This window comes from Polyodon spathula, chromosome 6 (genome assembly GCF_017654505.1).
Source record: "Polyodon spathula isolate WHYD16114869_AA chromosome 6, ASM1765450v1, whole genome shotgun sequence".
In the NCBI taxonomy this organism is placed as follows: domain Eukaryota; kingdom Metazoa; phylum Chordata; class Actinopteri; order Acipenseriformes; family Polyodontidae; genus Polyodon; species Polyodon spathula.
Window position 1 is genome coordinate 55,752,701 of NC_054539.1, and position 24,321 is coordinate 55,777,021.

Here is a 24,321-nt window from a genome sequence, read left to right on the forward strand (position 1 = left end):
TCCCTCTGGTGGCGGAGGCGGCGACGGCGGCCCGGCTCCCTCTGGTGGCGGAGGCGGCGGCGGCGGCTCCTCCCTCTCTGGCTCGAGCGGGAGCGGACGGCAGATCTCCTCCCTCTCTGGCTCTGGGAGCGACGGCAGATCCTCCTCCCTCTCCTGGCTCTGGGGCAGATCCTCACAGCTAGGAGACCTAGAACCCTCGCTGCCGCCGCAGGAGGAGGAGAAGACCGAGAGGCTCTGGGAGCGACGGCAGATCCTCCTCCCTCTCTGGCTCTGGGAGCGACGGCAGATCCTCCTCCCTCTCTGGCTCTGGGAGCGACGGCAGATCCTCCTCCCTCTCTGGCTCTGGGAGCGACGGCAGCTCCTCACCCCTCTCTGGCTCTGGGAGCGACGGCAGCTCCTCCTCCCTCTCTGGCTCTGGGAGCGACGGCAGCTCCTCCTCCCTCTCTGGCTCTGGGAGCGACGGCAGCTCCTCCTCCCTCTCTGGCTCTGGGAGCGACGGCAGCTCCTCCTCCCTCTCTGGCTCTGGGAGCGACGGCAGCTCCTCCTCCCTCTCTGGCTCTGGGAGCGACGGCAGCTCCTCACCCCTCTCTGGCTCTGGGAGCGACGGCAGCTCCTCACCCCTCTCTGGCTCTGGGAGCGACGGCAGCTCCTCACCCCTCTCTGGCTCTGGGAGCGACGGCAGCTCCTCCTCCCTCTCTGGCTCTGGGAGCGACGGCAGCTCCTCACCCCTCTCTGGCTCTGGGAGCGACGGCAGCTCCTCACCCCTCTCTGGCTCTGGGAGCGACGGCAGCTCCTCACCCCTCTCTGGCTCTGGGAGCGACGGCTCACCTCTCTTTATTGGAGTGACCGGTGGATCTCCCATGTCTACCGCCAGGTAATTAACCACCATGAGGGCAACCTCTGGGAAGGACGCCGGGTGGTGCTGTTCCTCCCATTGTTCCCACCTCTCCCCATCTCGACGCCACAGCGTGTTGATAACTATGGGGAGATCGTGGACGAGGTCTGCCTCAGGGTGCATCAACCAGTCCCAGATCTCCTGGGACGGTGGTGAAGGTGGTGGTGCTGGAGGTAGTGGGGTGGCCCCTGATGCCCGGGGTGAACACGGCACCTCTTCCTGGGCCTGGTTGTAGGGGCATCCTGCCCAGTTGTGGCCGTCCTCCTCACACCAGCCACACCAGTTTGCCGGTGGCACGTCTGGGCAGGACCGCCAACGATGGTCCTCCTTCCCACACCAGGAACACCAGGGGAAGAGGCTGGCCGGGTCCTCCAGTGGTGGCTGCAGCAGCTTACATTTCTTCAGCTGCTGCTTGTCCTGCCTTTTCCACTGTCTGCTCTTCTTTCCCATTTTTTTTTTTTTTTTTCAAAAAAAAAATAAAAATAAATAAATACTGCTCTGAGCCTCTAGGTGGCGCTATCCCACTTCTGACACCAAATGTGGCAGGCTGGCGAGTGGATAGAGGCCCAGAGACAGACTGCAGTTCAAAAAAATAACTACTTTATTATAAATAAACAAAAATAAAGTGCACAAGGGCAAAATAACAGATACTCAAACACAAATAAAGCAAAAACAAAACTCACAAAAATAAAGTTTCCAGGCTGGGCAATGCCTTCACTGGATTTAGAAAATTCAAAAACCACAAAACAAACACCAACCTGCTTCCTCAGCTCCCTCCTCCCAAATGAGAAGCAGAAGCCTCCTTTTATATCAGGTGGCTGGGCGCTGATTGATCGTTAATCAACCTAATCAACTAATCAACCCCAGCCACCTGAACATAATAAACCCAGGCAGGTAGGGGAAGTTAACCCCATCCCTGCCAATTTAAAGGGCAGAGCTTTGCTCTGCCACAGAATGTCTATAATATTTTATAGAAATTGACTGGAATGTAAATACCATGAACTACTCGACACCAAGCAACACGTACCCATGATTAAAGTATAATAGGACTGACTCTAATGTAGAACATCAGACTTCAAGCTAAATGCAATGGATAGTAAACTCATTTTTTCTAAAAATTTGAGTTATTTATATTTCTAAAATTGGAGTGTTGGCGCTTGACTTGAGAACGCATGTTTAAATGCTATACTGCAGGTCTAAAATTAATATTATATTTACAAAGCTTACCTATCATCATGAGCAGGTACTGTAATCCCTTTCAAAATAAATACAGTGCGTTTGTCATCAACAAAGCTCAAGTATTTACCCAGTAAACATCATAACATTGGCCCAACGTTTGTACAACGTCGTTATCCAACGTTTGGCGACGTAAATATCACGTTGCGCCAACGTATTTTTTGCTCATCGGCCTAACGTTGGTGCAACGTTGTTTGGCAACGTAAATATCACGTTTTGCCATTGGTGGTCTGTTGTTTGTACGTCAGCAATTCATTGAATACCACATTTGCCCTAACGTATGGTAGGTATATTAATATCCATGATTAATTTAGGTGGTACTATTTACCGTAACCCTGGGTCCATGAAAGAGAAGATGATCGCCAACCGAACCGAGTTCGATGCAAAAAGAGAAATGGCTTCCGTGGAATTTGGGTTTTAACACCTCGGTAGACAGGACCGAGGATGTCATCGAGGAAAGGGGCCATTGACAGCGCTGGAGATTTGAGTGAATACCTACCAATAGGCAAGCATATCCCATAAGTAATGTTTTGGTGGTCGTCTAAGAATTGAAAGGGAAGTGCTAGTTCATGTAGAAAGTATTTGATTTTGTGTAGCTTCATATTTTTATGTAATGAAAATGTTCAACTTTAAATCTAATTTCTGAAGTTTAAATGTTCTGTGTCAAATTTAATCAGTGTTAAATCTACATTTAACTTTACTGTTGGTTTTCTCTCACCTTGGTGGAATAGTATAACGGTGTTTTCATGTGCTATGATCCGGTCAAGTCTCTTGACCTTAGACTTTCAGCTTTTTGTGTGTTGTTGTGTAATCCCTTATAAGTTGTTGCACTATTTTGTTGTTTTAACACTCCATGCTAGGTAACTACACCATAACTTTTTAAATTGTGTGTATATATATATATAGTAATACGGCAGGGAAGGGGTTAAGTTTTCCCTGCCAAAAGACATGTGAGAATGCACATTTGTGTGTTTAATTGTTTGGTAATGGTTTAATTGTTTTATTATTACTTATCCCCTGCACCTGGTGTTAATTGTAAATTAGAGCCAGGTGCAGGGTATTTAAAGAAAGCAGCCAGTGTGCTCGTCGCTGTAGTGTGAAGAAAGTGCTGTGTTATGACAGGTAAACTGCTTAGCCGTCGGTCCTGCGTGGTAGTCAGGGACCTGTTATTGTATAGTCAAAGCTCCAAAACAGAGCTAGGTGTTATTTTGTTTGTGTTTATTAAAAGTGCGCGCAAGCGTTATAAAATTCGATTTCTGTGGGCTGGGTCCACGTTCTTAAAGGGGAAAATAACTGTGAGAGTTGCAGCTCTATTTCTCTGCGTGTGTGTATAATATATATATTAGATCTCAGTTCCCGCAAGCAGGCACATCACACAGGGCGAGGCAATCCATACAAGGGCGGACGGGCGCGAACCAGGGACCTCTCGCACGAAAGCGTAGCATAGATATTGCTGTACAAAATACCCGGCTCCTTTGCAAGGAGCGTATATCGGGCAGCAACATTTCGTATGCCTGCATTGACTCTCTTTTTTGTTTTATTTAACTTTATATACACCACAGTGCTTTGCGTTGAGTATGTTGTTAAATAGAATATCTTTTGAAACGCCCTTCTAATATGATTGGCTGGAGCAGTTTTAAGTGAGGCTGGATTTTTATTGATTAAAATATTACTGGGTGCTCCTATTTATTGGCTAGAAAGGTTGCAGTGTTTCGGCACAGTGCAAGATTGACAGTTGGAAGTTTGTCTGGTTGATTGGAAATTTGCAGGTGTGTACAGCCTTTCGTATTAATCAATTGATAAATTGTTTAATAAATTATTAGATACATTAACGTTTATGAATTATTGTATGAATTGACAATTTTATGGATGAATTGCTGGGCAAATTGACCAATTCACAAATTGGCAAACAAATTCACGAATTAACAAATTGACAAACTAACGGCCGGATAGCTTTGGTACAAATGGCGCTCCACAGATTCCACCTAAAGCCAACGTTGGGCCAACGTTATGATGTTTACTGGTTAATACACGCCGCAGTCACACACAAAAAAACATTTTTTTATTTTTTTTTTAAACCCAGCATTCAGATCTTCAAGAGAAGAGCTTGTCAAAAACAATCCTTATAAAATTGTGTGTTTTTTTCATATGGTGTGTCTGGTGAAATCAGGCCAGTTATTGTATTTTGCCTCATAGTAACTGAATATATTTTACTTGGTGTGTAATACATACAGTATAAACAGGAATAATGGGGAAAAAAGTGTTACATTTAAAGTTTAATACACTGTAGATCTACAGTACAAGAGATTACACAAACTGTGCTGGCAATGTTCTACCCCTTGTTCTTGTGGAATTTGCTGCCAGCAACTACGGTACTGCACAACAATGCTAGTATTTAAAATGTCTTGCTGTCGCAGACATTTCATGTTAAGAGTACGTGCCTTACTGCTATTGACCATCGGAAATTTTGGTATGCGGCTGGTAGGGTCAGGTAGGTTCGCCATCACTGTTATATAGTATATTTCTGTATTTGCCTGAGATTACTGCTGGATAGAATAGAGTTAAGCATGTTAATGTGTGGAACTATTTGTTACTTTTTACTGTAATTGTAATTAACTGATCGCATTACTGCATCCTAATGTCTTAAGATCATAATAGCAGGAGCATGTATTTATTGATTTGAAGAGTAGCATCATAGCAGCCCTTTTTCATGTTTCCCATAGTAAAAGCATAATAAAACACAGTGAAACATGGTAAAGCATACATTGTAAAGCCCTGAGGTACAGTATGGTAAAGCATAATATATATACATATTTTTTTTACATTTACAGAATGTGAAAGCCTGGGTCCCAACTGTTTAAGCTGTATAAACTGGTCATCAGTGTTTCTGATACAATCTGCAACATGTGCTACATTGAACGTGTTTGTGTGCTGGCAGTGCTTATGTAACTTACGGTGCTTAAGGTTAAAGTACGTTACAGTTGAACACGAGAGCATTAGGACCACAAAACTCACGCAGTGTAGTCACTCGATTCCTACAACAGCCCTGTACGCACAGTACGAACTTTCACAAACTTCTGATCAACACTTGTGTCATGTCTGCGAGGAGAGTGGTGCTTTTCGATTTAGGGGGAGTTCTCATGACCCCCGCCCCGCAACTCACGTTTCAGAAGTATGAAGAATCGCTCGGTATCCCCAGGTAGGAGAATCTGTTTTCTTGAATTCACGCAAGCAGGATGACATCACAACACAGACCTAACGCTGTGGAACTTTGATCAATGATCAACCCGTCCCATTTTCAATGTTTTACATGTACACGCGATGTGGCATTTTATACAACAGTTATGTGATTGTGACTTGGCATTTGTAATTTCAATGGTCACCACAGATAAGATTATACAGTGTAGTTTAGCGCACATTCTTATTATATTCCCTCACAACTGATTTGTCGTTTATTTATTGAATATATATAAAACTGTATCACCCTGTGGCCAATCAGTTTCAGCCGCACATTAAAAATACACGAGATATATTATAATATAATGCAGCTGAACTGATGATAGCAGAATTTCATATTCTCTTTGTTTCCACGGAAAAAAGCCCTACAATGCACACATGTGTTTTTGAAAACACCAGATTGAGATCAAATTCGAATTTAGAAGTGAGTGTTTACTGATATCTGCGTTTCGGTTAGTTTTGCATACAGTAAAAGTGAAACGTGAAGTATCATCTTCGCATTCCAGCTTCTTATTCCCACACTGCAAATGTAACACAAATTGAATAAGTAAATGGGGTATTTCATGGATTAAATAATTTTGGTACGCTTATTGCAAAGTTGATTCTCACAGAGATGGTTTCCCTCTACGTCCCCATGTGTATTTATCTAGGCTCAAAACAGATTTTGATACAAAAAACAGCGGGCAAATATGGCAGCACGTAGCTGTTGTATTTCATGGTTTAAACCGGTTTGGGCCACTTATTTGAAAGTTGTCTCTCTACGTCGCCCATTTGTTTTTTTTTTATCCAGTTATAGTATTTAATTATGTTCCCCTAAAATTCAGGGCGTTTATGTAGAAAGCGCTGATATTACAATTAAAATAATAATTTGCCTTGCTGTCTTGTCGACTTAATGGGACCATTTTTAAACTTTCGTGCTTTTAAACTTACTCTTTCAATGTCACGTTGTGTATTTTTGGTGCATTATTAAAATATATGTAGTTCGCTGCGTGTTTATTTTAGGCGCTGCTGATTAATGGCAGCCGCTGCGTGTTACCCTGATCCCGCTTTGACAAAATCAACAGTGCCCATGTAGTGACTGGAAAAAGAAAGCTTTGCATATGCGCACAGTGAGTAGGTGGCACTGAATTATATGGGGAAACGAATTCGATACTACACCGGCACGAAACGGATTTTGATGCACTATTACTTAGTGACCAGTTTTCCGAAGCCTAAAACCGAGAGTCTTAATTTGCAAAGACTAACTCACTAAGAGTGACCGCGCTCATACAGTCTGCTACATGACATATAGTAAGAAGACAAAAATCAAATAACCTCGTGTATTTTTATTTAATATATAAGACATTCTAAAAACAACGAAAACTTTCTCTCACCTTGGTTTAGTAATATTCTATGTGCGGAGTGTCTAGAAGAGCCACTGCGAGCTGACTGGCAGATTTATTATTATTATTATTATTTATTATTATTATTTGTATTTATTTTTTAAAGTTGCAGTAAGTGCATTCGATCTGCGCTGTGTGCTGAAGTCAACTAATACGCAGTCTCTCTAGTTGTGCATGTTATTCTATATACTTGAGCTCCCGTGTAAAATACTAATGTCAATAAATAGATTCAGTGTGCATTTTACTATTGTATCGTCATGCTGCCTTGCGGTAATTAAGCAACAATCAATTTAGCAAAGGTTTAACACTTAATTTACAGATTCATTTATTTCAATTAAATGTCAATTTTACAAACTTGTCCTTTCGGTGTGTCAGGGGTTATGGGGCCAGTTGGTTTTAGATTTACCTCCGTCCAGCAGGATGTTGCTTAATTACAGTGGAGCCTCTGGCCAAACACAGATGAAAAATTGTATAACTAGCCAAAGCGGGACAAAAATAAGATTTGACTAAACTTGTGGGGACACCTGGACATGCTACCTGAAAAGAGGGAGCTGTCCTGGGAAAATTGGGACGGTTGGTAGCATTTCTACTACCAGTACTACTACTGTACTGCTAATAATAGTAATCATGTTATAATAATAATAATAATAATAATAATAATAATAACTTTTGAATATTACGGGGGATGTAGAGGGGTTCCCCCTCTGTGAGAATCAACTTTGTAATAAGTGTCAGAGCGATTTAACCCCCGAAATAACCCAGTTACTTATTCAATATTTGTGAATATTTATTTTCGTTTCATACAGTATTAAATGTCAGTGTTTATATGATAGTGAAAAATAAATATCAAGAGAAATACATAAATGACTGTGTTCATTTATCTATTCATTTATTTCAATATTTATATTTATTTATGGTTTACTAAATATATAGGCTAGCCTTTAGCATAGCTAATTCTCAGAAATTATGTTCCTTTTTTGTCCAGTGGGGACAACAAATAGCGTTACTCTCATCGACCAGTATAGAGAGGAAATCGTACCTCTTTGTGCCAGTAGGGACCACAATGAGTGTTACACTCACAGGAAACCAAATATTTTCATAATGAGGATGACAAAAGATGGATTATTGCACTTATCTGCTCCCTATTTTACTGTATTTAATCTTGCACCTTCACCCAAATCTGTAGTATTTTGTATTTCACCTGTGTAGGGAAATGAATTTGACAAATTCGTTTTTATTAAATATTTGATGTATAAAAAAATAATGTCAATACAATCATCTAAACATTGGATACAAGCAAGCAAAGACGCGCAGGTCACAGCATGCCCTAATATATACGTTTGTATCATAAAACAGACGTGCGTGGAGTCAAATCAAAGAATTGACTGACGATTCAAACAAAAACATTACATTAAATACTATGAATATATTAGCATTTCCACCCCATTTCTTATACTCTCTTCCAATCTGTATGGATCCATCCTGTTATCACACACCTTCAACACACTGGTAAGGGGAGAAACTTGCCTAAATCTATAACATTCTATAGAGTGTCACATTTAACCGTTTTACCAACTGCCTTAACCTAATCTGTTAGAAACAGTTTCAAACTAGTCCTCTGTTTGTGGTGGTCTGTTTTCACACAATGTCTCCACGCCTCCACTCATCTTGATTAGAGACCTGCTAACTTTGGCGCTCTGCCCAGACACCAAGATAAGCAAGACATCTGCAGTCTCTCCTATCTAGTTACATGTGCTTTAAGCTGTATCAAAATATGAAAATAAAACTTTAACATAGAAGTAAAGAAACTTATAATCAAATATATAATTAATACTTTATGCAGAATGCCATCTCCTACACCTGCACTCGTATCTAACCCTGATGTAACTATCAACACTTCTCTGCATTTGAACTGCCCCGATTTCAAATCGTACTGTGTTTTGTATTTGCTCTTATTAGGACTGAAGTCACTGTATTTTGTATCTTGTTCTTAATTGTACTGTAATTCTTGATATGTATTGTTTGTATACAACTGTAAGTTGCCCTGGATAAGGGTGTCTGTTAAGAAAATAAATATTAATTATGGCTCAAAAAATCTCCAAATATGTCTGGAGAATACTGCTAGTCTCAACTAATTGTGTAGCACTGACAGTAACACAATGCACTTGCAAACTGAATCAAATCCCACATATACCAGACCTTTTTAAAATTTATACAAAGAAATATTTTTTTTTGCAGGCAAATGTTCCATTTTAAAACAGAAATAAATAATTTAATATAAATATAGAGATCACAGTAAGTATGTTCCCTAGTATTTCAATATACTAGGGAACTGTCATTAAAATCGGATGTCCTGTAACATACCTATGCGTGGATAAAAGTGCCAGGGGTCTTTTTTTTTTTTTTTTTTTTGCCTGCAATGCGTGCGACTAGTCCATTTTAATACATCAATAAATCGTTTAATATACATGATAGACATATCAAAATAAGTGTTTCCCCCAGCATATTTTCATGTTGACAGAATACATTCATTGTCATTAAACTCGGATGTCCTGTAATATACATACGCATGGATGAAAGTGCCTGGGGTCTGCAAAAATATGCAAAAAAATAGGTCTGGAGGAAAAGAACAAGGAGGAGAAGGACATTTTTGCCTTCCTTTGACTTATTTCTCTTACTGTATGATAGGTATTTACTCTTTTTTTTTTTTTCTACATTTCAAGGCAAATTAAATGTGAAATTATGCTTTTGGCCGATTCACTTTTGCAGCGCCAATACCCTGAAAACACGTATCGGTGCTGTATCGATAGTCACTGGCAGTTCTCGCACTTCGCTGGAACTTGGAGCGAGGAATCCCCATTACTCTTGATTTTAGTCAAACTCATGTTTTTTGGTAATTTGACGTTTAATGAGCTTTACTGATTAATATCAAAAACTAGCAAGCCTACTTATCTTTTAATTAAGAACGTCTGTCTGAAAGCCAATACACAATGCAAGTTTACGGGTTATTTCAGAATGTTTTCCCAATAAAATTGATATGTATATTGTGTTTTAATGAAGTTTAAAGTGAAAATAATTATTTTTTTTTTTCATTATTGTATAGTGTGATTAACATTTTTGTAACAGTAATTTAATTAGGAGACTGAAACTGAAATGTGTATCCTTCCATGATCAATATAACTAAAGTTATATCAAAATGAAGTTTTGTTCTATAAAGGTTACTGTTTTTACTATTACCTCTCTTCATGGGTGAGGGACACTGCTTGTGTTAATGATGTATTGTTTATGTAAAAGGAAGTATCATTCAAACTGTAAACCAATGAAGACTGATTTCAGTCGGGGCATAGCTTCTTGTTTTACCCGGAAGTGATTGGATCACCAAAGTAATCACCTCTTTGGGCGCTATATTCAAAGAGAAGCAAGAATGAACTTGCACTCTTGGACTCAAAACATTGCACAGAGTGTACACTTGTCGAAGGGTTTAGGGTGCAAGGGAATGGTTTGGGATGTAGCCACGCTCTCTCCACAGTGGCCGACTTCCAGATGTCATCTACCGTCGAGTCAGCCCGTCTTTGGGAAAGCATGCTACACAGCGCCCTTTCTGGTTGAGAGGGAGATTTGCAGCTCAGATTCCTTCTCTAAGACTGGTTAACTTCTCTTGATCTTGAAACTGGAAAGCATATTTTCATAGCAGCCTCATTTCTTTCCTATTTTGTTTATAGTTCTTTTGATATATTTGAATAATCAAATAATAGAATTGAAAATATAATTTTATAAGATATGAAATTTGTGAAGGATAAACCCCTAGTTTTCTATTTAAATATTAATCACAATGCAGATGTCATCCTGTATATTAAGAAATTAATATTAACTAATATGTTTGTATGTTATCTAAGATATTGATGTATTATTAAATATTATATCTTCATAAATATGCACTGCATATATTTTGTATTGATAGAAGACCAAAAGCAAAATATAGCTCATTGTAGTTCACCAAATAGTTCTTGAATGTAGTATCCATGATTGTTGATAAGAAAACACTCTCCCTAACTCATTTTCTTTTATCAGTATAGTCAATGATCATTTCATCTTATACATCATACTATTTGCCAATCAGTACCTTCACAAGTATTGGGATACATGCCGTATTGTGACCAGCATATCGTGATACACATCGTATTGTGACATTAGTGTTACACCCCTACTGGTGAGACAACACTGCATTCAGTTTTGTTCCCCACACTTAAAAAAATAAATAAATTGTGGCTTTGGAAAAGTCCAGAAATCAGAATAATCCAGGGGCTGAAAGGCTGAGTTATAGTTGAGGGAACTGATTCTATTGAGCTCAGAACAAAGAATCAAAAGAGAAGACCTCCTTGAAATTTTAGGACCAGGACCAGAGGACACTCAGATGGGAGGGGGCTTTAGACCCAGTGTTACAGCTTCACATTGGCTTGTTTTCTCTCTCTCCTCTTTTTCCTTAGAGGTTTCCTCCAGAAAACCATAGTCAATGGAGGGCCAGAGAATCCATTTTTTCGAGCCGAGAGGGGGCAGATGACACTTTCTCAGGTAACGCGTTACACCAGTTATGGTTTATCATATTATTAGTATATATTTACCCAAAGTACAGTACACTATATAAGCGTTGAGATATCTTGTATCAAATACTTTTCTTTCATATTCGGTGGTCCCAGGTAAATATTTCTTACCAGATCTAATTTTGAAATTCGTTTTGCATTCATTCAAATCCAGCGATAGAGTGGCTGGGCAAATTACACTGTTCTAAATAATGTCGTTTTGTTAAGCAGATGCTGAGCTTTATCTAAGGAAAGTAATTATATGATATCAGATGCTAATTGTAGGTTTAAACATGCTTTCTTTCAAAGCATTGTGCTTGTTATATAAAATGAATACTCCGTGAACGCTCAAAGTGACGTGGCTTTTTCAGTCATGAGGATAGCCGTAAACAACCCACTTAACCCCTTTGGGGGCTCGAGGGTTATTCATCTATCCTCATTCGTGGAATAGCTGCAGTGCTCTTTGAATGTTCATGGTGTGTCCTTTATATATGTATCAGTCAAGTTGTGCTGCACAAACTGAGTATTCGATTATTCCACAGGTGACGGTCATTGGTGTTGATTGGATTAATTTACCAATCCAGGTGAAACAAATGATGAAACAGCTGCTTCATCCACAGTTTCTCCAGTTGTTTTTACTCTAAATGGTAAATTAGCCCAGTTAACCCTGATGTCCCTCACCCGATTGTCAGCACCTGATTTCTGTGGAGAGCTCTATCTGAATAATCAGTTTAAGCAGCACTACAGTCGTAGAGAGCACTAAACCCCCTGTGCGGTGCTGTGGGTTGCCAGGCATGAAATATCAATTCATTGATATAAACACTGTGAGCATGTTAAACAGCTTCAGCAATAGCCGAAAAGAGTCCCTCAGCAACTTACAGTGCAGAGAACAGTGCTTTATATACTGTGCGGAGTAAGTGAGCCAAGTCAGAGAATGGAATAGAGTGCGGAAACTAGAATTAGAGCTTGGGAGAGTAGCCTGGGAGAAGAACTTCAGATAGAAAAGACTCATGGTCGGTTTTATATTGGGTGTCGGGAAGAACTCGATAGCAGCTGTGGCCAGAGTGTATTATCTCAGTTAATTGTTTACATATTTAAAAAATCATTCTTGTGACTCATGAAAGTGAAGATGCAAATCAGACATGGGGAATTGGATTTCTAACCCTGATCACTAAACAAACGCTGCATTTTCTTTACATCCATTACAGCTTCCTTGTGTAAGCAATTAGGTGTAAAGTACAGTAGAAAAAAAGACTGGGTGCCAAAATCAAGAATGTTTATGAAGAAATGGGCGAGATTCTCAGGGCACGTTGTAAACATTTAGTCGTAAAGAACGGTAGCACGTTGAGTTTTGAAAACCTCTCCAGTGTGTTGTCTTTTTTAATTTCATTGTCTTTGTATGTGTCTTCTCAGTTTGTTCCAGAATTTGAGGCAGAGTGTAAGAAGTCTGCCAGCAGCGAGGGAGTCAGCCTGCCCCCTCAGTTCTCTATCCAGCGCCTGTTTGAGGAGGTTGTAGCAGCCTTGAAGATCAACAAGCCCATGCTAGAGGCGGCTGTGAGACTACGGGATAGTGGTGAGGACTGGGTCCACGGGAATGTCCCGGAGGCTGGGGGGCAAAGTATTATGTATTATACTTATATTTTGTAACATTGGGGGGAAATTCAGTAAGCCTTTTTCTAAGTGTCATAAGCAGTTTTTTTTTTTTTTTGAAAGGACAAAAAATACAGAACTTGAGATTAATTGTTATTACATAAATTATCCATTTAGCAGGCGCTCTTGTCTACAGCAACTTACAGAGACTAGGGGGTGAACTATGCATCAACAACTGCTGCTGCAGAGTCATTTACAATAGGACCTCGGTTTTATATCTTATCCGAAGGACGGCGCACAAGGAGTTTAAGTGACATGCTGAGGGTCACACACAGTGAGTCAGTGGCTGAGCCTGGATTTGAACTGGAAAACTGCTAGTAGCAAGCCCTTTTCTTTAACTACTGGACCACCAAGCCTAAATAATGAATTAGACCAATTAGTTGAAGATTAGTGCTAATTGGGGTCTGGGAAAGTTTTTTTGTATTTTCAGAACAAGATTCACACTGTGGAGTAAGAGGTGTTGTGAATCCCCTCATGGTTACGCTCAGTTTGTCTCACAATCCAAGGTTTCCAAATCCTGGTCTGATTCCTTAATTGAACTAATACTTTGCTTATTAGACTTTTTTACGTGTTCTCAGATCCTAGAAAGTTGCAGATTTCAAGTCACTTATAAAATGTTATAGTTCACTCAAAATCTACAACTTTTTGAGAGCTGACAACAATGAAAAACGCCTAATAAGCAAATTATTAGTTCAGTTAAGGAATCTGATAAGTAATTAAGCACTCAGTTGGAATGAAAACCAGCAGACACAGGGGTCCTCCAGGACTAGGATTGGGAAACCCTGATCTAATCTGTCAGTTGTGAGTGACTACGCGTTGTGTTCACTGTACTATAAACATCTTAGGGCTCCTACAGTCTGAGCAATGAAATCATTATACAGATTGATCTACTAAAACTGAACTGTCTTTCTGTGTTTTTTGGTGTTTGTTTTTAAACAGAATTTAGGATATCTAAAAACCATCATCAAACTGTGTATGAAATGTTCTGAAAATCAAACAAACAGTGCAATATCTAAGTGTATATCTTTTTAAAAGTATGTATATTGCCTAGGAGGGACCTATTATAATATTTCTCTTACAGTATTTAGATCTCCCACTGTTTTGATCAATTACTTAGACCCCAGGAAAGAACAGAACTGGCTGCCAAACAGAATTCTGTCAATTAATTGTACACAGTAGCAGCAGGGACACATTGGAGGAAGGTGAAGGAATTTATAAGTGGGAATTGTACAAACATGTTCTACATATAGGCAACCATTGCAGACTTGTTTCATGGTGCAGATGGCAATGAGGCAGACATTGGCTGACAATGGACTAATCTCCTGTGTTTCTGTGCAGGTTTCAAGACGTGTGTCCTGACCAATACTTGGGTGGACGACTCTGCCCAGAGGGAGGGCACTGCCCAGGCGCTCTGCTTCCTGAGTGGTCACTTCAGCCTGCTCATTGAGTCCTGCCGGGCTGGGATGAGGAAACCGGATCCTGCCTTCTACTCCTTAGCGCTGGACAAACTCAACGCCAAACCACAGGAGGTGAGGCACAAACAGCGAAGACAGTTGGGACTTTCATTTCACTGCTTCTGTCAATACTGCTGTTACCAGTGCAAGCGTGTTTTTAGTTCAGCTCATGCCGGGTTGCAGATCTTAGTGGGTGATCTTTTGATGTCTCCTTGTGTTAGGAGGGAAAGCCGGCTGGGGCTTTCGCCTCATTACACTTTGGTGACATTTACCGGTTGAGGTGGAGATTTCTAGTGTTTTTAAAGCTTGGTAACAGATGTTACCTGTTACCTATGGATACAGTGGTGAGATGGTTTTAAAATGTATAGAAAACCAGGTAAAATGAATTAAAAAATGGCCACTGAACTAGAATGTTTTTGCTATTGATACTAACCGTTTTATTTAATTTTTATTTTGTATTTTACTTTGGGGGGGGAAATTACAGTGATTTCATAATGCAAGCTAATTTGCATAGTTTGTTTCACTGACATGCAATTTGATTGCCAAAGTAATCCTGTTGGCATTCATTTGGTAACTCTGTTAATAAATGCATGTGCTCCAGCAATCAACCTATGATTGTGGATCTGACTTCCCCACTATATCCATTTGTGTACATACTGTTATGTGATACAAAATGTGGTAATTTTGAAGGAATGTTTTTTTAAGCTAAATAATTTTGCTTGGGGAACTGTCATGTGGCCTTTCAAGATTGGAGTTTTTTGCAAAATTACCATTTTGAAAGTGGTTCTGTTTTCATTTGTGCCCCTGCAAGATATTTAACTCCTTTGAGAAGCATTGCACTCGGTGTAATAGGGAACAGCTGCAGTGGCAATTTTGATAATCACCTTTCCCTGTTCAACCAAGTTCATTTCTTTGCAATGGGGAAATTATTTAGCAGGCAAAACATTTTGTGATGGTGTGACAATCGGTGTGTTTACATGAGCATAAGAATTCTGATATTTTTCGGAAAACTAATTCCGATATCAAAAGTCATATAAACACAGTTTTTGGAAAATGTATCGGAATATTCTGAAAGTCATTTTTCGGAAAACAACACCTAGAAATTTCCGATTAAATTCCAAAAACTAACAAAATGTATATCATATAAACACACTTCGGAAATCTTATTCTGATAGCGTACTGCATATGTGCAAATTTTGACCTTCATTCCTACACGTGGTTTTAGAAAACAGAGAATAATAATAACCTGCAGTCAGTCTGCATGCATCCATTTGTCTAGTTAGGGATAAAGTAATACATTTGTTAAAGTCCGTATGTATTTGTTAATACTAATAGCTCATACTGAAGCAGCAAATGTTTTCCAGCTTTAAATGATGTGAGAATTTAAAATAATGTCTGCAAAAGAAACTGGTAATATAGAACAGGATGAGCTGTGGGAAAGGCTGATTGCACATTGTGGGGAATCTGATTAGAGGTATAGGATTGAAATCTTTGAATTGAAGACCTGACACTTCTATAAAGCACTATATTGGACTGGTCTCTGGTCTATCGTGGAAATGTCCAGTTTTCAAATTGTATATAGGCTACTACAGTACTTTACATGCGAAAATATCCTGCGTTTTCCGAAAACTTCAATCCGTGTATACAGTTGAATTCTAATGAGATTTTCTATCGTTAATCATGTAAACGCAGATAAGTGGCTGCAACAGGGCCAGGAGCCCTGCCAATTAAAATGTGTTTATTTTTTGTTTGTATTGTTTATTTTTAAAACGGGGTTCCCCCTCCACCTTGTGTGGTATTGTTTTGCACTGTTTCAATATTGTATTGTGACTTTGTATATTTATTTAGTTATTTAAAATGACGACGTGGCTGCATGTGGATGTTTCTGGCAGAGACGAGCTGCCAAACAATGTCTCTGCCAGTGAATGAAAACGTGTGCAGAATGCAGCTGGGGATTAATCAGCTAATTGGTAGCTGATTAATCCCCCGGCTGAGGATATAAATGCGGTGATCAGGAGAGCGTTGAGGAGGAGTGCAAGGAGTATTTGGAGCGTTCTGCGAGATTGAGAGCGAAAGCACGTACTGTGTCAGTGAAGTCTGTGACCAGCCTGACCGGTACGTTTTTGTTTGTGTAGGGTGTTCGAGATTTATTTTTGTTTCCACCTTTTCTTTTGTGCTATGTGAGCAAATTTTTTTTTTGTTCTACCTTTTTATTATTGTTATTTTAAAAAATGACGCGCCACTGGTGTTAGTATTTTTGTTCCTGTTTCTGCCATGATGTCACGGCAACACTAGCCTGTCACAGTGTTTTAAGAAAATCAGTTTTCTGATTCAGTTTTCCAAAAACATTAGTTTTTGGGAAAACGCTTTGTCATGTAAACATACTGAATGATGGCTTGTGGTGATGTCAGACCAGGAAGAGAGACACAGTACTGTGAGTATGAAGCACTGATGCACGTGTTTATTATAAATAAAAAAAGTTGTGAGAAAACAAAACACTTTTCAAAAGAAAACGGCACGGTGGCCAAAACAGACACACAATAAAGAGACAAACAAACACTGTGAACAAACAAGTATCGTGCTGGTCCAAATATGGCACGAGTAGCAATTGTGTATATTGCTTTCTCTTTAGAGTTGCACAACCCTAGTCAGAAAATGTCAATTTAGTACAAAAAACACTTTCTGGTAATATTTTTTTTTAACTGTTTCCATTGCAGTATGTGCAAACAATGGGACCAGACTGTGATCAGGCAGTTTCTAAACTGTGCTATATGCTGTTTTTTTCAGGCAATTTTTCTGGATGATATTGGTGCAAATCTGAAGGTGGCTCGAGAGCTGGGTATGGCCACTATTCTGGTTGGAGACACCACAGAGGCCCTGAAGGAGCTGCAGACTCTCTCTGGAGTTCAGGTACTGTGTGAAGACCTGTCTGTTACCTGACAGTTCAGTGTACTACATATACTTTTAATGAAATAGTTCAAGGGAATACATGTATTTCTGACACAGATCCAAGGGAAATTCGTTTTATGGACTGTATACTACAAACCACCTCACAAATCAGCCCAGTTTATATAAGAAGCACTCTGTACCACATGACTGAGAAGCAGCGGGTTACATCTCTTTTTTTTTATAATGTAAACCAAAAAAACACAGTAATACCTGTATAGTATAAAGAATACTATAACCTGAGTATACAGTACTGCTAAAATTTGGAAGAGTGCATGTTATGTTCCATGTACTGTATGTGTCAAGATGGATTACTCAATGTACAAGATTAATACAGACTAATATAGTAGCAGAGTGGTCTTGCTTTACCATGTACTGTATGATTACATTTATTTTGGGATTTATCTGGAGAGGGACTGCATTGTAGGGTTGGAAGCTAAAGTTAAGCTGTCAAAGGTTTTTGGTTGTTTTGGTTTTTAACACAAGTTTTACCTCAATGTATGACTGAGTTTGCGAACAGAACATATTAGCATTACAGGTAGTAAATAAGGCCAAATGAATTAGGCTACAGCATTAACAATGTTATTCATATACGGAGTACCTTCATTATGTAAGGCGTTCCTAAGAAACTGTCTGTACCTGTAGTCTGCTCTGTGTAGCACCATGTCATTTAAAGCCGTTCTAGCTCATTAGTGGCCCTGATGAAGATAGCAGGTCTGTAAGAAAGCTTGGCTGGAGATGACCTGCACCTCTATTACACTGCCCTTCATTAGTAATGTCTGTTATAAACTGCAGGGAGGGGCTGTGAATGTTGCCCTACTGTAAATCTCACACTGGCATCCTTTCCATTTTCTCCCTCTACCTTCTTAAAGAGAGAGCTTGTTAAAAAAGATTGTAAATATGTATCTGAGCTTTTTTAAAAGCCCCTGTCATTGTTTATGGAGGACAGATTGTAAATTGTAAATATGAAGAGTGCTTGGTGCAATAACATTAAATACTTGGATGGTGTTCATTCAGCTTCTGGACTTAGCCCATGCTTTTCATTGCTATTAATTTTAAAGGTGAAAGGAAAAAGTTCCAAGTAAATTCAAATTACAGCTTTAGTTGTAGATAGGAACAGTTTGGTTATTGTTTTAGTAGATTCTATTCTAGCTAGTTTCATACAATTCAAATGGTTATGTTTCTTTCAGAAAATGCTCCTTTGCACTTGCTCCAAAAAAAGGGGCTAAACTTACGTGGACTATAATAAGATGTTGCATTCAGGTGCCTATAGATCCGTCATTCTTACTGTAGGTTCACCCCTTTAAAAGGTTGTTGCATATACTGGTCATATAAATAGAACCTGTTGTAGGAGTTAAATGTTTGTTTCTTTTAGCTTTCTGTATTATCAGTTTAAGCAGTGTTGTCATTTTACTAGATGTAATTTTAATAACATGTCATCCTGTTATTCTTTAATTTTGCTAATAGCATTTCTGTGTAATTGTGTGTGTGTATAAAAGAGGTGTAAACCTGAAACCCCTCCCCATCCTGAACAAAAAAATAATACAACCAAGGACTAGAACCCTTTTGAAAAGCTTCTGAAAAAAGCATTTGAAAAGTAAATTAAATCCTGTACCACTGACAATTATTCACAAAACTGTCAGACATTTGAGAAATTGCTTCTAAGTTAAACCACAAAGTTGTACCGTCAAAAACGCACTTTGTTATTGTCGCTTACTCTAGTTTACTTACTATATGAAATTAAGTTTAAACAGTTAGGTAATTTACACTTTATTTTCTTCTTTTCCCTCGTCAGCTCCTTGGCTGTGAAGCGGTTATGCCTTCTTACTGTCGGCCCGAGGACGTTGCTCATGGATTTGTTTCAATCAAGGTAATGACAGAGGGCAGGTGCTTCTCTTCTACTCTAGTTGCCTGTCTTGGACATATGTCACATCGGCTAGAAAGCGAAAGTGCCCGTATAGAAATGTCAGCGCCATGGGATTAAGCTTTGTGAACAGGGCCACAAAGTGGTGCTCTGAAAATGGCTGCATGTGCATATTTCTCAAGAAGAGTGTCTTGTTCTCCAGTAAATAAAGTGGTGTGAAGTAGAACTACAGCGTACAGGAAGTAACTGATCTATTTCTGTTTTTAAGAGTGTCTTGTTCTCCAGTAAATAAAGTGGTGTGAAGTAGAACTACAGCGTACAGGAAGTAACTGATCTATTTCTGTTTTTAAGAGTGTCTTGTTCTCCAGTAAATAAAGTGGTGTGAAGTAGAACTACAGCGTACAGGAAGTAACTGATCTATTTCTGTTTTTAAAGCCTGGAGTGAAAATCCATTATGTGGAGATGGGCGATGGCCCACCCCTCTGCCTGTGCCATGGGTTCCCTGAAAGTTGGTTCTCCTGGAGATACCAGGTAGATATAAGAAGGTCTATGTGACAGGGTTGCGTCATGGCCCAGGCTGGTTACATGGAGGAATTAGACCCAGAGACAGAAAGCTGCAGTTTTAAAGCACTGTTGAGCACTTTGCCAAACACAAAAGAAACAAGCAAAACCAGTGCAAGTAAACAGGACGCTCAGGCCAAAATAAACAGTTCAAACTAAATAATTCTCACCTGCAGGATACTCGATACTCATGCCTCCAACAAACAAAGGATTTTCCTTCCTTGTTATACATATGACCCCTGCCCAATTGACACTCAGTTACCTAATTTGGGAATGACCACACCTGTGATTGTTGGCAGGGACAGCCAATTAACCCACACACACCTACAAACAGAAGTTCCCCAACCTTACATTCCCACACACACACACTATTTACAAACAGAAGTGGGTGTAAAACTGTTTAATCGTTAAGAGAGCTCAGTGTGCACCAAGGGTTTTCCCATAGTTCAGGACAAACAATGCAACACAGACATGTAATACATTTTATTTGATGATGATAGAACATGACAGCTTGAGATTGATTCCAAACAAGGGTGAGAGTTACTTGTTTATTTATGATCCATGATTTGGAGCAATTTCAATGTGTGTAGAGGGCGGTCCCCTTTCAAACTACATATACAGCTCTGTCCAAAAGTTTTGCCTCACCCTATAGAATTATCACATTTTGCTTCATAAAGTCAAATGAAACCTGCTGAATAAGTTATGTTAACATGTTGAATTACATACCGCTTTGTAGTTTTCCATATACTTAACAAAAAACTGACAACAATTAAATGTGACTTTTCATAATCTAACATGAAATACTGTACCACTATTATGGCTTCCAGTAGACTTTTGCAATGTCATTATGCAATTTGTTTGATTTTAGATGCTATTTAGAAATAAAATATCTAAATTTATATTCATACATTTTTTTTAAATTCTCTCACTCCTAAAGCTCTAGGTGATGCAACACTTTTGGCCATAGCCTTAGGTATAATTCTCCAATGCTTTTCCCAGTGGATTGTAGGTTGATCATATCAACCCCTTTGCAGCTTCTTTATCCCTTCTCCACTGACACACCCGACCCGTGAGGGCTCGGTACAGTACGGTTCAGGTGGTTCTCCACTGGCTATTTGCCAAGCTGAGCGTGAACCAAACTGTGAAACTCCGGCCTCACAAGACATCTGAATCTGGCTTGGAGCCCAGCCGAGCCAGGGGTGGGGTTAAGGATTTTTGTCATTACGTTGTATCAGTCAGAACACTCCAGAAAGACAAACAACAAACAACATAGCGGACAGCGAGTGTGATTAGAGAAAAGCACAACCTTGGGACGGGGGTACTGTACACTTAACTCACACACTCAATATAAAATATAAAAATATTAATTATGTGTGTGTGTGAATGTATATATATATATGTATATATATTATATATATATATATATATATATATATATATATATATATATATATATATATATATATATAATATGTGTGTATATATATATATATATATATATATATATATATATATATATATATATATATATATATATATATAGATATATATATATATACACACACACCTACACTTTACAAAAACATAGTAAAATAAAATATAGCTGTAGCATATATACAACTATGGCTCTTAAACGGGGTTTCTTGGGCAAATCAGATTTTTAAAACCCTCTATTTTTCCCCTCTAACAGAACTAAGTGAACTTTATAAAGTTGATATAATCATGATATAATAAAATTTCTGGATTAAAGAAATTCCTAAATATTTACAAAATACATAGCGATACAGATACATCTGTACCGTTGGTCTTTAATTTTTTTTAACAGCATTTGTTTGTGCATCTTTTGGCAAACTGAGTTAATAATAATTAACTTCCTTTCATTGCATGTGAAATCAGTAGATGGCTCTTCGGCTCGTCAGTCTTTTGTGTTCTGTGGTTCAATCCCAGCCCCCATTTGCCCGATATTTCCTAATATTTCTTTGGAGTCACTGTATCCCAGCGAAACCTGTATAATCTGTCTCTTTGCTCTGCTCTAGATCCCTGCTCTCGCTGATGCAGGTTTCAGAGTCCTGGCTCTGGATATGAAAGGCTTTGGTGAATCTGCAGCGCCCCCTGGTGAGTCATTGCACTGCTGTCACGCTAGACACATGCGGGTGGAAGTAACATGAGAGTCTTGAAGGGTATTTAGTTGCCAGTGTCATTTTAATAGCTTACATTACTCCATTTTGTTTCATAGCACTTTTGATAGCTTACATTACCCCATTTCCTCTCCTGACACTTCAAGATTGTGTAGATTTTTTCCCTACTGCTCTGTCTTAACTGGCTGCCATCTTGTCTGTGTTTTTGTTTTTTTGCTATGTCTGTTTATTTCCTAGTTGAGAAATCACGTGTTACGGTAAACTCTTGGCTCAACTTGCTTCTGTATTCTACCACAGAAATTACCTTAAGACGATTGCTGATTTACTGCGTAAAATGCTGTGTGTCATGTTCAAATAAAGAAGCTGCAGTTACAACATACCATATGGCAATGGATTGCAGTGTGTGTAAAAAAAAAAAAAAAAAAAAAAAAGTACAGTTTATAAAAGTAGTCTAGAAAGATGTAGAAATAAATAAAACTATTTAAGGTCAGTGCGTTGGCTGCAGAGGCACTCTGTCAGTGTGTTTGTCCCTGGTTTCACATTATAAGCTGGTGTTTAGGAATGCCTGCAGGCTACTAGAGTCATGGTTCAAAAGCTGCAGTTCAGGAGGTTAAAACATTCCTGGCTGATTCAAGAGCCCTAGGCAGTTTCTTAAGGTCACCCCGTTCTTGACTATCAGCCACTTCCGTAAGTTGTTGGAGTTGTTTCTCACTGGTTAGCATGTCAGGCTTGGCTCCCTTTCCTTTTTTATTTTTTGTCGAGTTAGAACAATACGAAGAGTATGTTGTTCTTGGCTTCTCTCCCTTGTACACAGAATCCTGCATGCAAATATGAACCGTGAGAGAGTGGGGGGAGGGGGTATGTGCAGAACAGAGGCTCAGCACACATGTACATGGGTTTGTGGTGATCGCAATTGTTTACTTGTTTAATTGAGTTTAATTTAGATGTGCTTAGAAAGTGTGGAATGTGGCTAGGTGGTAATTGAATGATTGATTCCAAATTACCCCTGCTGTCACATCCTATAAAAAAGGACTAATGAGTGGTTGTTTGGAGGTGGTGAGAGTGTTTAGAGAGTGTATTTAAGTGTAGAACTGAACTTGAGTGTTGTATTTTGTGCTGTGTATGTTTGGAAAGGTTTTGTTTAAAACTTGTTTGTTCTTGTGTTTTGTGTTATTAAAGGAACTTGCAGTTCTTGAGTCAAGAATTTCAAAGGCGCATACCAGTATTGGCCAGGACGCTTTACCACAGAACTAATAAAGAACAGAGACTCCATCTGCCTCTGTTTCCAAAGGGTATCTATCTCTTAGTTCATTGGAGATTCAGGACTTAACCTTATAGCAAGCATTAAGGGCTATTCACACTATGGTGTTTATTTGCTGTGTTTTTTATGCTCGCTGTTTCACTGCTATTTTTATATTCAGACTAAACACAGGCAAGATGGGGGGACATGTAATTATAGCAGTGCAGAATATCTCGTTGCTTATGATAAGCAGCACAAGAAATATCTCTAAAGAATACAAACAGAAATTATGGGAAAATATGAGGAAACCGGAAAGTAAGCACTATTAGTATGTTAAAATAAACACACTGTTTTGACTAACTAGTTTCCGTTAAATATCTGGGTGTAGCATCTACAAAGTGCATGCCAGGAGATACTGCGGCACATTACATTATGTTGACCCAGGGGACTTTCGACCTGAGGAAAGAAACAAGGACCAGATTAGATAAAGGGCATTTAGAACAGAAAATAGGAGGCAATTTTCTACACAGAGAATTGTGGGAGTCTGGAACCAACTCCCCAGTAATGTTGTTGAAGCTGACACCCTGGGATCCTTCAAGAAGCTGCTTGATGAGATTCTGGGATCAATAAGCTACTGACAACCAAACGAGCAAGATGGGCCGAATGGCCTCCTCTCGTTTGTAACCTTTGTTATGCTCTTAAATATTCCATGTACAGTTGAGATACCCATCCTTTAGCTGCATGCTATGGTTGTGTGAGTTGCTGATAACAAGATATGTCCAATTTACTTCAACTACAATTAGACCCTGTGACCTACTGCAGAGATGATTATATACAAGGAGTCTATAGTGCTGAAAAATCTACATTAGCCTGATCACAACGAGGGAGCAGTGATAATGTAAGAATGTGTTTTTCTCTTTTTAAATAAACAGTTTCAGCATCATGGTTAACAAGAAGTACCCTTTCAATGCTATTGTTTGAGGACACTAATAAACAGGGACCACTACGAAGGAGGGAGCTGCTGTATAGGCTTGAACCTCCAGTGAAAAAACATTCGAAATGAAAAGGTCACCTATGCAACGATAAAGGGAAAAGCTAATAAAGTGTCTGCCTTAGGGAGTACATCTGAATGGTAAAC

General features: G+C 39.2%; 1 protein-coding gene across 1 annotated transcript in view; it reads left to right on the forward strand.

Moving 5' to 3' along the window:
• Window positions 1–5,111: 5,111 nt before the first annotated feature.
• Window positions 5,112–24,321, forward strand: part of ephx2 (epoxide hydrolase 2, cytoplasmic) — a 64,271-nt gene continuing 45,061 nt past the window's right edge. Inside the window, exons 1-8 of the mRNA XM_041253205.1 lie at window positions 5,112–5,330; window positions 11,238–11,322; window positions 12,744–12,903; window positions 14,319–14,509; window positions 17,222–17,344; window positions 19,176–19,250; window positions 19,680–19,775; window positions 21,842–21,920. Coding sequence (XP_041109139.1) covers window positions 5,227–5,330; window positions 11,238–11,322; window positions 12,744–12,903; window positions 14,319–14,509; window positions 17,222–17,344; window positions 19,176–19,250; window positions 19,680–19,775; window positions 21,842–21,920 — 913 coding nt within the window. The 5' untranslated portion in view covers window positions 5,112–5,226. The remainder of the gene's footprint in view (window positions 5,331–11,237; window positions 11,323–12,743; window positions 12,904–14,318; window positions 14,510–17,221; window positions 17,345–19,175; window positions 19,251–19,679; window positions 19,776–21,841; window positions 21,921–24,321) is intronic.